General features: G+C 46.0%; 1 protein-coding gene across 1 annotated transcript; it reads right to left on the bottom strand.

Annotated features, from left to right (window-relative positions):
• Positions 1-1,875: 1,875 nt before the first annotated feature.
• Positions 1,876-4,905, bottom strand: LOC8024595. The gene is made up of 3 exons (XM_002406305.5): positions 4,823-4,905; positions 2,912-3,307; positions 1,876-2,071 (listed from the first exon to the last, which is right to left on the bottom strand). Exons 1-2 carry the CDS (start codon positions 4,829-4,831, stop codon positions 2,975-2,977), a joined length of 342 nt encoding a protein of 113 aa, XP_002406349.1. The 5' UTR covers positions 4,832-4,905; the 3' UTR covers positions 1,876-2,071; positions 2,912-2,974.
• Between the last annotated feature and the right edge of the window lie 9,648 nt (positions 4,906-14,553).

The raw sequence follows: 14,553 nt of genomic DNA, 5'->3' as shown, positions 1-14,553 counted from the left end.
CCGCAACCTAACTGACAAATAACGCGATTTTTCTGCCGACGGAGACCTGGCTGGACCCCAGCGTGCACGACAGTACATTTCTGAGCACGTCGCACACCATCTACCACAGGTACAGGGGACGCAGGGGCGGAGGGGTGCTAGTCGCTGCCCCGTCCGGCCTCATGGTCAACTGGAGGCCTGATCTGGACCAGCCTGACTTGGAGGCACTCTTTCTCGAGCTGCACTTTCCTCATGGTATACTGTCCTGCTCGGGTGCGTATACTGCTCACCCTCGACGCGTGACACCGCCTACAAGCTGCTTGATGCTTCTCTCACCCGTGCTCTGCTGAAACCATACTGGGACGTCCTCCTCATTGGAGATTTCAACTCTCATGTTGGCTGGTGGGATAACAACTATCCGATTCCAGGTGATGCCCTAGACGATCTGCATAAGATTCAGTCATACGAAAAGTGCCGCTTTGCGCTTCAGTATGAAAACAAAAAGGTGGATCCCCAATGCTATACTCTATCTGGAGCACCCCTGTCGGTGAATAAATGCCTGAAGATAGTAGGAGTTACTTTGACACCTACCCTCTATTTTAACATCCACATACCGATCGTCATGGCGTAGGCCCGTCGGACACTTGGGCTCATTACTAGTATATCTCGCTTCTGTGGCCGAGAGGCTTTTCGAGTCCTGTAGATTGCCCTGGTGATTCTGCGCCTTGAATTCCGTACGTCCTCTGGAGTCCCCATCAGGCACACCTCATGAAGCGTCTGGACTGAGTTCAACGACACGCAACACGAAAACGCTTTTTGGCGCGTACTAACCGCCCACTCATCACGCCGCAGTCATCCGAAGACCGACTGATGCGTCTGGCCTGGCACTCGCTTGACCACCGGCGGGTTGTGGCGTGCGTGAGGCTCTTGTGCCGACTCCCGGACGGCTCGCTCCACGATACGTATACCTTAACAGCGCCCTCCGCCTGAACAAGCGTTCTGGGCAGCCAGACCGGCTACAGGCACGCACACAACGTCACGGTCATTCCTTCCTCAGCTGCGGCTAAGGCCTTCTGTTCGACACCAGTGGATGTGCGCTCCCCCATTCCCGTAGACGGGGCAGGCTCTGTGCTCTTTTCTGTGCCGCGTGTTTTCGAGAGCTAGAAACCATTAGAACAGACAGGTTGCGTTTTTACATGGGGGGGGGGGGGGGGGTGGTGTCGTGGGGAACACGGCTACGTCAGGCGTGCCCGCCAGTGTGTCTGGTCCTGGAGAAGCCATGGGGTGGCGCGTTTATTTAGAATCGGGGGCCTCTACGGCATTGTCTACCGCGCTCAGAACGTCTCGCCCTGTAGTGGTTGGCGGTCGGAGTTGCGGGCCGATCGAGGCTGTGAGCAAAAGCATCCATTCCCAGCCATCCGCGTCGGTCCTCACCTCCCGACGCAATGCTACTACTTGGGCGCATGTAGGGGCGATGTGCTTCGTGGTCACGTGGTTTCCCTTCGGCTCGTGGCTTCGGCTGGGCGCCATTGCGAGTTTAGACGGTGTTGCCTGTTTTAGACTTTATGTTGTCATGTAGTGTTTGTAACTTGTTTGTTTTGTTTCCTGGGAGGCAGGCCAGCAGTCCCGCCTCCCAGGAGATAGCTCGTACTCGTGCAAATATAGATTATTTTATTGTTATTATTGTTATTATTGTTATTATTATTATCATCATCATCATCATCATCATCAGTGCAAACGCGCCCCGTACACCACGTGACCACGATAGAGCAGTTGGAAACTCTCTGAAATCTAGGCGCACTATAGAGTTGGGAATGGTTTTCGTTGTTGTTGGCGTGGTTGCATGGTAAGTCTGGGAGAAAAAAAAGAGCGTCCCCATTTAGCGGTGCAGTGTGGTGCGAGTGGATGCTGGCAGTTTATTGGCGTGACTGCTTTGTACATGTTTGGCGCGTTGGTATTTCCCTGCAGCAATGGTTGCGTCCTTCTTGTTTGTTGCCCTTCGAACTTGAAACCTCCAAAGACGGTCAGATGTGGTGCTCGTTCGTTAGCTGGGTTTCTTCTCTTTCGCCGTGTTAGCGCCTCCCTCGGAAGCCTGGAAAACCGAATAGCAGTACCTAGTTCTTGAGCACATCCAGAGCATTGATTGGTGAACGCAAAACTCATTTGTTACGGCACCTTAGTATATTACCGTAAAGACGAGGAAAATATCGAAAGTGCACTAATGACGAGCTTATGATGGTGGTATTCTGGATCTGCGTTATAGACTGCATGACTGCATTTTTACATACATTTTTACATCGTATGTTCACGGATGCTACTGCTAAATCAGGAATTTTTTTTTCCTGAATCACGGTGTAAAATAATATTGAAAAGTTTATAGACAAAACTTCTGCGATTTTCGGAACTCGAAACGAAAAATATGAATACTGCGTTCTTTATATGTATTTCTAGTAAACATTACAATGTGAATCTCACACTGCGTAACAACTACGTATCACGGGAACATCACGGAAAAAAGTAATTTAAAGTCACAACCTCGTTTCAATAGAAAGTTAATCATCTCTCCAAACACAGATGATCAGTCGGAGGCGCGCGTACCATAGCCAGAATTGTCCGCGTCTCGTTATTGTTAGCGCACGCGGGGATACAGCATCCAACTGTTTTGTGTCTCTAAATAATTTTAAACTAATTCTCAGTCGCTCTGCACAAGAGAAGTTATCTGTATATTGCGGGATGTTCCCAAGAATGAACATGGCTAACCGTCCTTTTCTCGGTGATAAGTTCATGACAGCTATCCCTAATGGAATAAAGCAAAATGAGGACAGAAAAATCAAGAAGGGTTTGCCTAGGTATGTTCTAGAAGCACAACAAGCCCCCAGAGTTGTTTCTGAATACTTATAACGATAGGAAGCGTAGCATTGATCACACTTACATGTAGAGAATCCCTAGCCCCTGATGATGAAGTGGCCTGATATCATCGTCGTCGACGTCCAGCTCAGTGGTAGTAGTGACCGTAGGGAACCTTGGCGAACACGGGAGCCGCCACCTTCAACAGCGGAACCGGGTGGGCGGAATGGAAGTAGGAGTAGCTCACTGCCGTGGGCACCTTAGCCACCACGGGGTGGTACAAGGGGGCAGCCACCTTTGCCACCACGGGAGCGGCGAACACCGGCGCAGGGACCTTGGCGACGACTGGGGCGTGGGCAATCAGGGGCGCCGGACCGAAATGGTGACCGTAGCCGTAGGGCGCCGCGAAGAATGCAGGACCGGCACCGAAGTAGCCCGCCTGGACAGCGCACGCTGTGGCCAGCAGAACGACTGCGAAGAACTGGGAAACGCCCGGTAATAGATTTCATAATGACATCTGGCAGGTTTGCTTTTTGCAGACAATGGCATCATTGCGCACAACTCTAAAAAAGTCTGTAAGTTCACTTTCGTGAAGAACACGAGACGTCTATTACGGGGAACACTGGAAGGATCCCAGCAAATTGCAAATCTCGGAATATTATGAAACAAAATCAAAGCAGTGAATTAAAAGAGATTTACTATGACGTTTCACCCGCTGACTGTCCCTGCGCCTGTCATCATCATCGTCATCTACTGGGATCCTTTTATTGTTAGCCGTGATTGGCTGTCTCCATGTTCTGCAGAACAGTGAACTCACAAGCTTTTTTTTAGAATGACGGATAACCTTATCGTGAAGCGAAAGACGAGTTCAAGTAGTATCATCAAGTGACCGCGTTTTATACGTCGATACTTATCGGTAGATTAGCCTGAGCATTTTACATGTTCGAAGCCAACACAATCTGACACCTCTCTTGTCCTATATAAAGACTTCATATGTCCTATATAAGACTCCTATATAAAGACTATAAAGACTAAAGACTACGCGTGTTTAGCTTATAGTCTAAAAAAGCGGACAAATCCTTGAAGCACCGTATGGGATATTTATAAATATAATATTACCTGCCGCGGGGATAACACAAAACGACAGTTCAATTTCCAGTGCAACAGAGGTACAAGAACCGTTCAGCAAATTTAAGTTCATGGGTATTAAACTCGTGACCTAGGAAATAAAAAATGGCCGACAATACCTTTCTTTTACCTTAAATCAGAGCGCAGGCGATGCTATGAACCGACGGGGTAGTTGAGGCAATGCCAACAGACCAGCGTCACGACTTTTGCCGTCTTTCTGGGCTTGTGTCATCATTTGCTAAACCCATCAAACCCAATAAACTCACCGTGACGCTGCGCTTTTAGTCGGTGCTTCGGTGTTAGGGTGCCCTCTATCCCCTGACTGCGCTCTGATCTATTGGTGAAACAGACTATAAGTAATCTATAAGGGCAGCCTGGGGGACTCAGAGGCAAAGCGCCCATCCTACGCCGATCCTCAGCTGGCAGGCTCAAATCCCAGCCGTGGTGCCCGCGATCTGAGGGATGCTTATTGCAAAGTCGCCGCGTAACCGAGGTTATGGCTGAACGACAAAAGATCCCTAGGTGGTCGAAATAAACCCTCGGTCCTCCGCTGGAGCGTGTCAACTTCCTTTCGTTAATTTCGCTCCTAACCCCCCTCCCCCCAAAAAAAAACTGACTTATCTATGAGCACTTCCGGGATCTAAAGTCACCGATAACACAAGAAACGCAGGGCTTTTTTACTATGTTCACGCTTCTTGCTTAAGCGTGAATCGTTCACGGGTATCGGCTAAGGTCGCAATCTCAATGGCTGTGGAGCTATAATACGACGAACGGGACTCGCCGCGCCCCGCCTTTATTAAGCTGTCGATGACTCTAACTTTTAAACGGAACTGCTCTCGACGCTTCAGGATCTCTCTGGCGTACTCACAGTGTTCATGACGACGCTGGTCAGCTGTGGCGACTCCGACTCGTTCGGGCGACGTCCGGTCAATCCTGGGCGGCGTTCTTTTATACGCGGTCAAGTGACAGCTTCCCCCTTTCTCTGGCGTCGTTCTCGCCCAGCGCGGGACCCAAGTGACCGTTGACGCTCCTCTTCCGACGGACCTCCTCGCTTACGCGGTCCACGAGAAAGAGAAAACAACGGCTGAGCGGGAAAGCGGAAAGCGAGAAGGTGTGGAGCCGTGTGCGAGGGATATAGGACCGCTTGTCCCTCGTCACGAAATCAACGTGGCCTAAGAAGACAAACAGAAAAAAATGACACCAAGGAACTGTACTACCGTCCTTCGCGGTCGAGCAAGCCATCGTCGGAACGCCGTTACCATAACACCCTCTTCCAGGAGGTTCTGGGTGGGGCTTTGCCACCTCGCTCTCGGCGAAGGCCGTCGGAATGCGAAGTGTCAAAGTGAACTTCGTTTTGTTTTATTTTTTGTTAGTTTGAATTTTTTATTATTATTATAAACTTAAGTCAAATTTTACGGAACAGGAGGCAAACCAAGAAATTTATCTTTGTGGAGCTTTGTGCGTTCCTTGATGTGGTATCTTCCAATGAGAGGCATCTAAAGACCATCATCAGAAATAATAGAGGAACAATAAGATTTAAAAAAAAAAAACATTCATTGGAGGCTTTTCAAGCTACCATTCTGGCATTTGTCCTTATACTCTTACATTCTTTTGGAATACAACACATTATTAATTGATTGATATATATAAACCATTCCAGTAGTGGCGTTTTGAGTATGCTCAGTAGCTGTCTTCTTTGAATATCAGCCGCCACCGCACATGCGTCCACATTTTGAGGTCAACAATTAAGTGGCCATTTTCAATAGTCAGTTCAATACATTTTTCTCGGATTTGTTCTTACGCAATTTACTGAATTTCGTCACACTGGGCAGTGCTCTTTTTTTTTATGTACATGTCACTTTTACAAGGTATGTTTTACCGCCAGCAGTTCGTTATTCGCTAACTGGAAAAGTTCTAGAAACCCTAAATGAATTTAAATATCTCGGTGCATACTTTACATCCGATCTGCGTTGGAATGCGCATGTTGACCATATTTTTTCGAAGGCCTCACGGATGCTAGGTTTTTTTGCGACGAAATTTCAAAACTGTACCTCAGTCGCTCAGAGAAACAATTTACTTTTCACATGTTCGTTCTATACTGGAATATGCTTGCGTTGTCTGGGACCCTTATACCACATTTTCTATACAAAACTTGAAAAAATACAAAATCTAGCTTTGAGGTTTGTTTTAAGTAATTATAATCGGCGACTAAGTATGACTGAGTGGAAATATAAACTTAAGTGGCAATTATTAAAAGATCGCAGAAAGCACCTCCGTCTCAAATTTTTTCACAATATTTATTATGGTAAAATCGGTATAGACAAGGATAAATATATGAAACTGCCTTTTTACGTATCCAGTAGGAACGACCATGCTTTAAGAATTAGAGAAATTTCTTTTAAGGGCGACGTACTGCGACACTCCTTGTTTGTGGAGACCACGGGCGATTGGAGCTCCTTTCCATGCCGGGCTGTCTCAATAGCTTCCAATGACGCCGTTTTTCACGCACTGAATGTGTGAGTTTTTTGTGTCTGTATATTGTTTGCTTTCCCCCCACTGTACTGCCTGATGGCGAAGTGGGTACCTGAATAAAGATAAAGAAAGATAAAGATAAAGAAGAAAGAATGATTTGAACTGATCCATGGAGAATCAGGAGCGCCGTTTGAAAAACAAACGTTTACGCAGTGAAACCTTTGCGTGATTGTTCAGTAATCGTGACGTTTGATTGGGGTAAGTCGCCACCGCTCTTTTGTTCGAACGTTGGAGAATTTTGATGTTCCTTTTTGTTTTTGGTGGATTCTGGGCGAGAATACGAGAGAGGACGGAATGTAAGGAACATTCGGAGGCGTCTCTTTCTGATCATTTCAATGCATGACGCGTACGCCGGGGCGTAACACCTTTCTTTCGTATCTGGGCTTGTCGAGTTGGGAAATTTCGCTCTCACAACAAGACATGCTCTTCACTTTTCGACAGCTGCAGACAATAGAATGAATGGAAAACTTCCCGCGTGTTACGTTTTTCAGGTTAACGGTCTTGCACGACCTAATTTGCCCCAGTGCTGGCGCTCGGAGGCCTGAGTCGTGCGACTGCCCGTTAGCCAACACATCACACCGGCGGAGAAACGTGATTAGATGTACCTTCTCTGATGGGGAAGGCATGATTCATTCCTCCGGTAACTGCAATTGGGCGTTCGTTGGTTGCAGCCTGTGAAATTTGGGGAAATACTTCTAGGAGTGCGTTGCAACACCGACAAAACATTCGGGAGATCGCGTATTTTGTCTCCTTTTTTCTTGCTTATAGAAATACAAAGAACTATTACTCGACTAGAAAATGAAGGTTTTGAATTAACAAAATTTCTGCTAAGATTCATATTGTTAAAGAAATACCTTGTCCGAATTTATATAACTAGAACTAAACCGGGTGCAGGCTATATGAAGCGGGGGAAACCCATTATTTTTGCTTAGATACTACATTGAAGTTGTATACTAAATGTTCTACTATATATGTTCACTTCAGATACTTTAATAAACAGTCTGTACCTTGCTCGAGTTTTTTTTTTAATTTCTCTTACGTACAATGCTTCATGTTGGTGTCTTCAGCTAAGTAATGTAATATGTCATTTTATAAAACATTACAACATATTATAATCCCCATTTCATGCCTCGGGGTATCAAAGTGTCGTATGGTAAAAACGACATACTTTCGTTGATCACGTCATCAGTAAAACAAGACAATTGTGGCATACTACTTCATATCAGTACACACCTTTCGATACATTAAACTTACCTCTTTAATGCCACCTTCCAGACTATATGCCAAGGCGGATAAGGACAGCCATATATGAAATAAGACTTGGTGCACCTGGTTTACCATATACGGGAATATCCTTTCACCGGATTGGACAAGTCACAACGCCGTAGTGGCCAAGCTGTGATTTGAAACAATTCATAATATTTTTTTGTAACTCTATCATCCACAATCCAAAAAGAAGTAAATGTGAAAGCACCCTCGCGTGCTGGATAACCGGCCCTTCTCTTTGGTGGCCTCTCTTGGTGCCTGAGACGAACCATGGAAAGGAGAAAGGGTCGTAAAAGCTGGTTTGTTTTCTTGGAGAAACAAGCCTGGACTTCTGGCTTTAAATGATGAACTTCGGTGTTTGCGAACAGTGCCGTGTTTTAGTGCTCAGATCTTGGAGCTTTTACCCTTTATATTCTCTGCTTGCTCACCACTTCAAACCTGTTATTTTTTTTAATCTAAGCATCCCTCTGCACCAGTACAAAGTAGCCAACCGGAACAGGCTCCCCAGATTAACTTTTTTGCCTTCCTGTTCTGTCCTTCCTTCCCTCCCTTCTTTATAACTGGGCAACATCGGTATTGGACGAATGCCTCATTTTATTGGGTTCTGCCAATATACTGAAAATCGCGGAAACAATATTTGTAGAGTCAGAACAACTTTCTTTTATTGTTAAAAACAGAAATCTATTTGCATCAAAACTCTCACAAACGAACGCTATATACTCTGTGCCGTGCTGCTAAGGGCACGTGGCTAACCCTATTTGAGGAAACACACCGCTGAAAGTAAGGTATTGTTGTATAGTATTGCGCCATTCAATGATAGGACGCCCCTAAGTACAATGCAAAAGCAAGACAAGGTAAAGGATGCGAACCAGAAGGGACAGATTGTTCTCCAACGCCTCTTGAAATACTTTTCCGAGTGATACAAGTAGGCGAAGGTCACAACAAGCCTTAGATAGCAAATCCTGAATGAACACGAGGATTGTTGCTGAATCTAATCAATCCCACAGCGTTCAATAAACTGCTTCAAAACGCAATGTTCGAAACGATTATGTTTCAATGGGCACTTCAACTTGTTTGCAACAAGGAGCCATCGAAGCGGTAAGCAAAGAAGCGTAACCTAAAAATAAACAAGGCGGACACGGTCGAAAACAAACACGGAGACCGGTGGCCCGGTCGCACAAAGTCCGACAAACGTTGCACATCTCAAAATAGTACCCAGTCAGTGGACGTCTTTGAACACAGAGACTTCTACAGCCAGAAAACAATGAGGGGTACGCTTTCTGTTATTTGTTTCTATTATCATTGAACATTTCGCACTTGTCTATCCTTCAAGAAGACCTGCTCTGTCACTAGCGAGAAATGATTCAGCGATTGACGTTGTGTCGTTTCTCCGGTCGTAACATCATGAGTTACGTGCAGTATAGTACGAAAGCTAAAAGCTCTAGCCGGCATGGACAAAAAAAAAAGCGCGTAAAAATGTGTTGGTACCATCCCGAATGAGAAAACGTAGTGTCGCGGAGCCAACAACTTCCTCCGTGTACTCATCGTTCCAATTGGCTGTAACGAGCTGTCGCCCTTATAACGCTACACGGGAGTTCAGACAAAGAACATCGCCGAGCTACGTTCAGGACTGAACCGTTAGCCCGGCAGTGGGCCATTGAACAACCGCACAAAGCGAGCGACATTTTCTTTGTAGATCTCGAAAGAAAAGTTTCGTTGTCCCGGTCGCTTCGCGTATGCAAAGAAGTCTTTTTGTTCCGGGGAACCGGGTTACAGCTCTTATCTCTGCGCAGCTATACGGCAGTGATTTCTCTTTCTATTGTTGACAAACGACTCCGCCGTGGGTTCTCCGGTCTGTACCTCGTTTTCTTGATATTTTCGGTCTCTCTCATGACTTACACGTGGCATGAAGAAACGTCGTCGGTCTGCTTGACCGCATAACGGGAGGTGTGCGCGGCGCTGCAATCAGGCTCGCGATCTAGAGTCATTCTTGCCGGCACGTGGACGACTTAGCGATTCGCGTCTCTTTGACTAGGTTACCAGTGCTACGAAGCCTGGTCCTCCGCGGCCTTGCGGTAGGAAACGTATAGATGTAGACCGCCTCTGGAAGTCGAGAGTCCCACCTTGTCTGTGTGAGAGACATATAGTATATGTGAAAATCATTTCAGTCATCCCATTACAAAACTACGTAGACCGTTATTTTGTTATATGACTAGGGAAATATTGGCTCATGAGGGTTGTTTTTTTTTCAGTAACACAAAAAAGGACAATAATGAGCTACCTAAACGTTACATCAATGGCGACGTAGGCATCCAATGTTTACCTAAGAAACCGTGTTTGCTCTTGTTAATCGTGGTTTAGGTCACCTGCTGTCTATTTAATACATGCAATATGTCTTGTTACTTAAACGCCTTAAATAAATTGTTTTAAATGTGCGTGCGTACGCGCGTGCGCCTGAGCGTGAGCGAGTGGTTTGCGTGTGCGCTTGTTCGTATGTGTATATGTCTGTTTCCCGATACTAAATTAAAGAAATAACAAAGAACATGCAGGCAAGCTAGTGAACGTTTGGTAGGGTACGTTTTCGGGTTAGTTGGTTTTCTCTTAGTTAAACATATTTTTCGTTTGCGCTATTCTATACGCCTAAATAGTGAACGTTTAACATCTCGAAAACCCGATACCGAGGGACAGAAAGGCGATTACACACACGCGCAGGTCAAACCCTTACCTTCGGTACAAACTTCTCAAATAGCCTAGAGCGAAGTTTCTCTGAAACCAAGATCTCCGCACTACGTGTCATGTGTCCAGACCGTCAACCAGCCGAACTATCACGTAATGACACGATTCAAACCCACATCGGAGCTCCCGCCTTTGAACAATCGTCCCCAAGGTTAGCTGTCGATCACCTCCCGTGTAACGGGGCCTCGTGAAGGCCAAGTTGATCTACGCTTTAGAGGTATGCGCATGGCCTTGCTCGGAGGCGGCGCTTCGTTAGGCGACGTACTCACCGAAGACAGCCGTAGAAATGAAACCGCAGTTGGTAAATACGACCCGTTTACCTGTGATTTCTCCACAGAAGCTTGCTCCCGATCCCTGTTCAAACTACTCCCGAAGGCAGCAAAGTGAAGAGCGTCAACAATTCGCGTCATTGAGGGTTCAGGCATGAGGGAGAGGGCGGGGAGGAGAAGGGGTGGGGTGGGGAACGTCAGTGGCCATAGTTTGCTGCAATGATCATCGAGACTTTTTTTTTTGTAATGATAGTTGTCTATCAGGTATAAAAATAACAGACTAAACGTAATTGAGTATCTGGTCACGTACTGTGCACGCCAACAATGTCCAGTATATTTGATTACAAATTACAAAATAAACCCCCTAATAGCACTAAATAGCAACTAAGGCTGTTCTCTCCAACCGACCAATATTGGTTGAAATGAGATAATTAATTTTACTATTATATAACATATATGCTAAGCAGTGAGAGAAAAAGAAAAAGTGGAGCCGCTCCAGCAATGATTCCAATGATACTTCTTTTGTAGAACATCGCGAGCACAGAGCGACACAGTTAAAGCGAAAGAATGATCGACAATCTTTTCTTATCATTTCCTCTAAAACATTTAACCACTGCCATAAAATTTCTTTGTGTTCCGGGAAGTTCTCGACCACGGCTGTAGTCCAAGTGGTAGCGTTCGGTGTCCACCCTCTGTCTGAGCAAAACGCTAAAGCCTAATGCGCCGATGTCGTGTTTTGCTTAACAGTGCGCGCTGTTTACGTATGTATATGCAAGCGACCGGAGCATTCCACAAGCACCTAACCACCTCTCCCCCATCTCTTGTCCTTCCCTTTGTCAAAGGCCCACCCACACATCCCACATTCACAAAAACGCAATAAAATTATTCGAAACGCCAGGGGTTTTGAGAAATGGCCAAGACTTCCGCGGAACCTGAAAGAAAACAAAAAATAAGCAACGCGCTTTTGGGAAGCCTTGGCTTGTCAACTCTTTTGACGTTGCGCAATTTCGGAACAGATCGCCCGTCCGTACATGAACGGCAGCTCCGCCGCCGTAGTTACTTTGGCGTCATTAATCTTTGGCGAGCTGTAGATCTTTTATACGTGGAGAGTATAGACAGCGTGTCCCGCAAAAGCCCACAGTTGTTAACATCAAGTTCGCGCACGCGGCACACCCTTGTTCTGGGCGCCTTGATAATTAATGAGTGCGAAGGCTTCATGACGATATCCTGTTAAAGCGTGCTGCTGTTGCTTTAAAATCTAGCAAATTGAACAGAGTGTGACCTTTCGCTATCCCTGAACTAAACCCATAAAGACTAAGCAGTGTGCGTTACGCCCGTTTTTACTGAACTACATTATTTCGCGAGGAAATTCTTAAAGAATCGAAGCGTATTAGATGGCGATCCTCTCGTCAAAAATGTACAGAGGTCGATTTATCGAAACCCGGGGAGATAAACCTCGCGCTGCAGAACCTTGGGGTCCAGGGATCTATCCCCACCCATGCCTGTTTCGATCTGGATGAGCATCGTACCTGCGCTTTGTCGTGTATCACCACTTCGCGATGCCCTTGAAAGACCCCGAGCTAACGGTTTTATTGCACTGGCTAAATAGCTCATCCACGGCTGAGACACCCGACACCCATTGGGGGCTGACTAACTTCGGCTGTAAAAGCGTAGATATAACACAATTTGAGTCAAAAACTTGAAGCAACCAAACTGTGCACGAACCGCGTATGAGCATGCTAGCCGGTTGATATGCCTCTTCCGCAATGAGTTCCTTGGATTCTAACTGAGATGCGAATAAGCTCCAATTATGCAACATGAGTTGTGCGTGCACGCGGAACAAAAATTCGGTAAGACGCTTGTTTTGCATGTTGGGCAGTCGATGGTCGACTTTTTATCACCTAACCGATTGTCTGTTTCCGGTCTTCCCCCTAATACGCCGAATAACATGCACACGCACATTTACCACTTTTTTGCGTAGTTAGGCGAACCCCACCCACTTCTCCCCTTTTTTTCTCAAGGATTCTAACGTGTTTTACCACTAAGGGGCAACACATAATATCACTCTGTTTTTCGTGTTTTTGTTTGTTTTTCTAGCATACATCAGCTGACGTTCTTTTGTATCAGGAACTAAATTGAATGAAACAACCGGACGTTTAAATAAAGAGCATGTGTGATGATGCTCCTAAGTACTGATGATGCTGATGCTGTCTAATTACTTCCACTGCTACGCACGCCGACACGCTTACCTTTGTTATTTTAATTGCGCTGTAAGAAACGTTTATCTTGAGCATAGATACATGTATAAATTTAGATACAGTGTCCTTTATTTTTTTTTTCTCTATTAACTCTTCACTTTAATCTTGTTATCTGCTGCCCTCTGCCCCCCTGTCCGACTACAGTCGCCGTAGTATAAAGACAAAGAAAAACTACACTGCCTGAAAGCACGCGAACGAAAATCGCGTCGCTGCAGCTCGTTCACGCCTTCGTGTTTCACTCTTAGCTTCGCTTCCCGTTCAGGGCTGATTATTTTCCTGCTCGCCCCAAGTCTGCCGGTCAGACGAAAAGACAGCTGGGTCGAGAACGGTGTCCGAGACGACCCGTCACAGCTGTCCATTTTATCACCGCCGACGGAGAGGATTCGTTACGCGTGTGACAGCGAGGCCTTGAACTGATTGGGGAATACGATCAATTGCGTTACTCGTCTAGCTTAATACGCAAGAAACAAAGAATAAAGTCATTCATATTATTCTCTCCTCCGCCTGTCTTTTGATACGCTGCGTGAAGCGAACACCCAAGCGCAATTATTAATTTTCGAAGCGGCAGTGTACTGGAAGTGATTTTATTCTTGGCGCAGCGACGCTTGCGAAACTTTCTTTGACGTCGAGTGTCGAGGCACCGCTGCGCGCTCAAAGATATTGGTGTACGCGAGTGACGACGATATGTCAGATGTAAGAATGAATATGCGTGACCCGCATGAAAGCCTCCGCCAGCCGCATCCGCGTGGCAGCCGCATCAACGTAAACTCTCCCTCTCTAATATTCTTTATGCATATATAGAGTATGCTGTATATATAGGGTGTCCCAAGTCACCAGGCTCAATCTGAAATGGATCATAAAAATCGACGCCTGAACTAAGCAACCTAAACTTTTCATTAAAGATGTATTTCACAGGTAGGTTTTTTCTTGTAAAATTACAAAGCGTAGCTCCCTTTCTGTAAAAGATAGGGCCAAGAAACTTGCCCTGGTCAACGGAGGACGGCGACGCAGACGACCGAGTCGAGTTGCGGGGCGCGTTTGGCGTGCGTATTGATAGATGGCGTCGGGATCAGCGTCCGAAGGTGCAGCCGACCAGCCAAAGAAAGCAGACGACACGCAGACGAAATCCGTTGGCAGCAAAAACGCCGTCGTTATGCAAACGCGTTTTTTTTTTTTTTTTTTAATTTACGTTTTGCTTTTATTGTCCGCATTAAGTTTTAAATTAAAGGTATTTTAAGAAAGATTATGTTCATTTTAATAAGCCACGGTGGTTGCGAGCAGTCTTGATAAGGAGGTAGACGACGACGACGCAGACGAAGTCGACTGGCGCCTCGCCAGTCGACTTCGTCGTCTGCGTCGCAGCCCGCCGTTGACCCTGGCAAGTTTCTTAACCCTATTTTTTAAAAGAAAAGGAGATGCGCTTTGTAATTTTACAAAAAAAAAAAAGCGACATGTGAAATACACCTTTGACGAAAAGTTTAGATTGCTACGTGCAGGCTTCGATTTTTACGGTCCATTTTAGATCGAGCCTGGTGACT

The sequence above is a fragment of the Ixodes scapularis genome, unplaced genomic scaffold, assembly GCF_016920785.2.
Source record: "Ixodes scapularis isolate PalLabHiFi unplaced genomic scaffold, ASM1692078v2 PGA_scaffold2__306_contigs__length_199485367, whole genome shotgun sequence".
In the NCBI taxonomy this organism is placed as follows: Eukaryota; Metazoa; Arthropoda; class Arachnida; order Ixodida; family Ixodidae; genus Ixodes; species Ixodes scapularis.
Note: the sequence above shows the minus strand (reverse complement) of the source record. Positions and strands in the feature narration are given on the sequence as shown.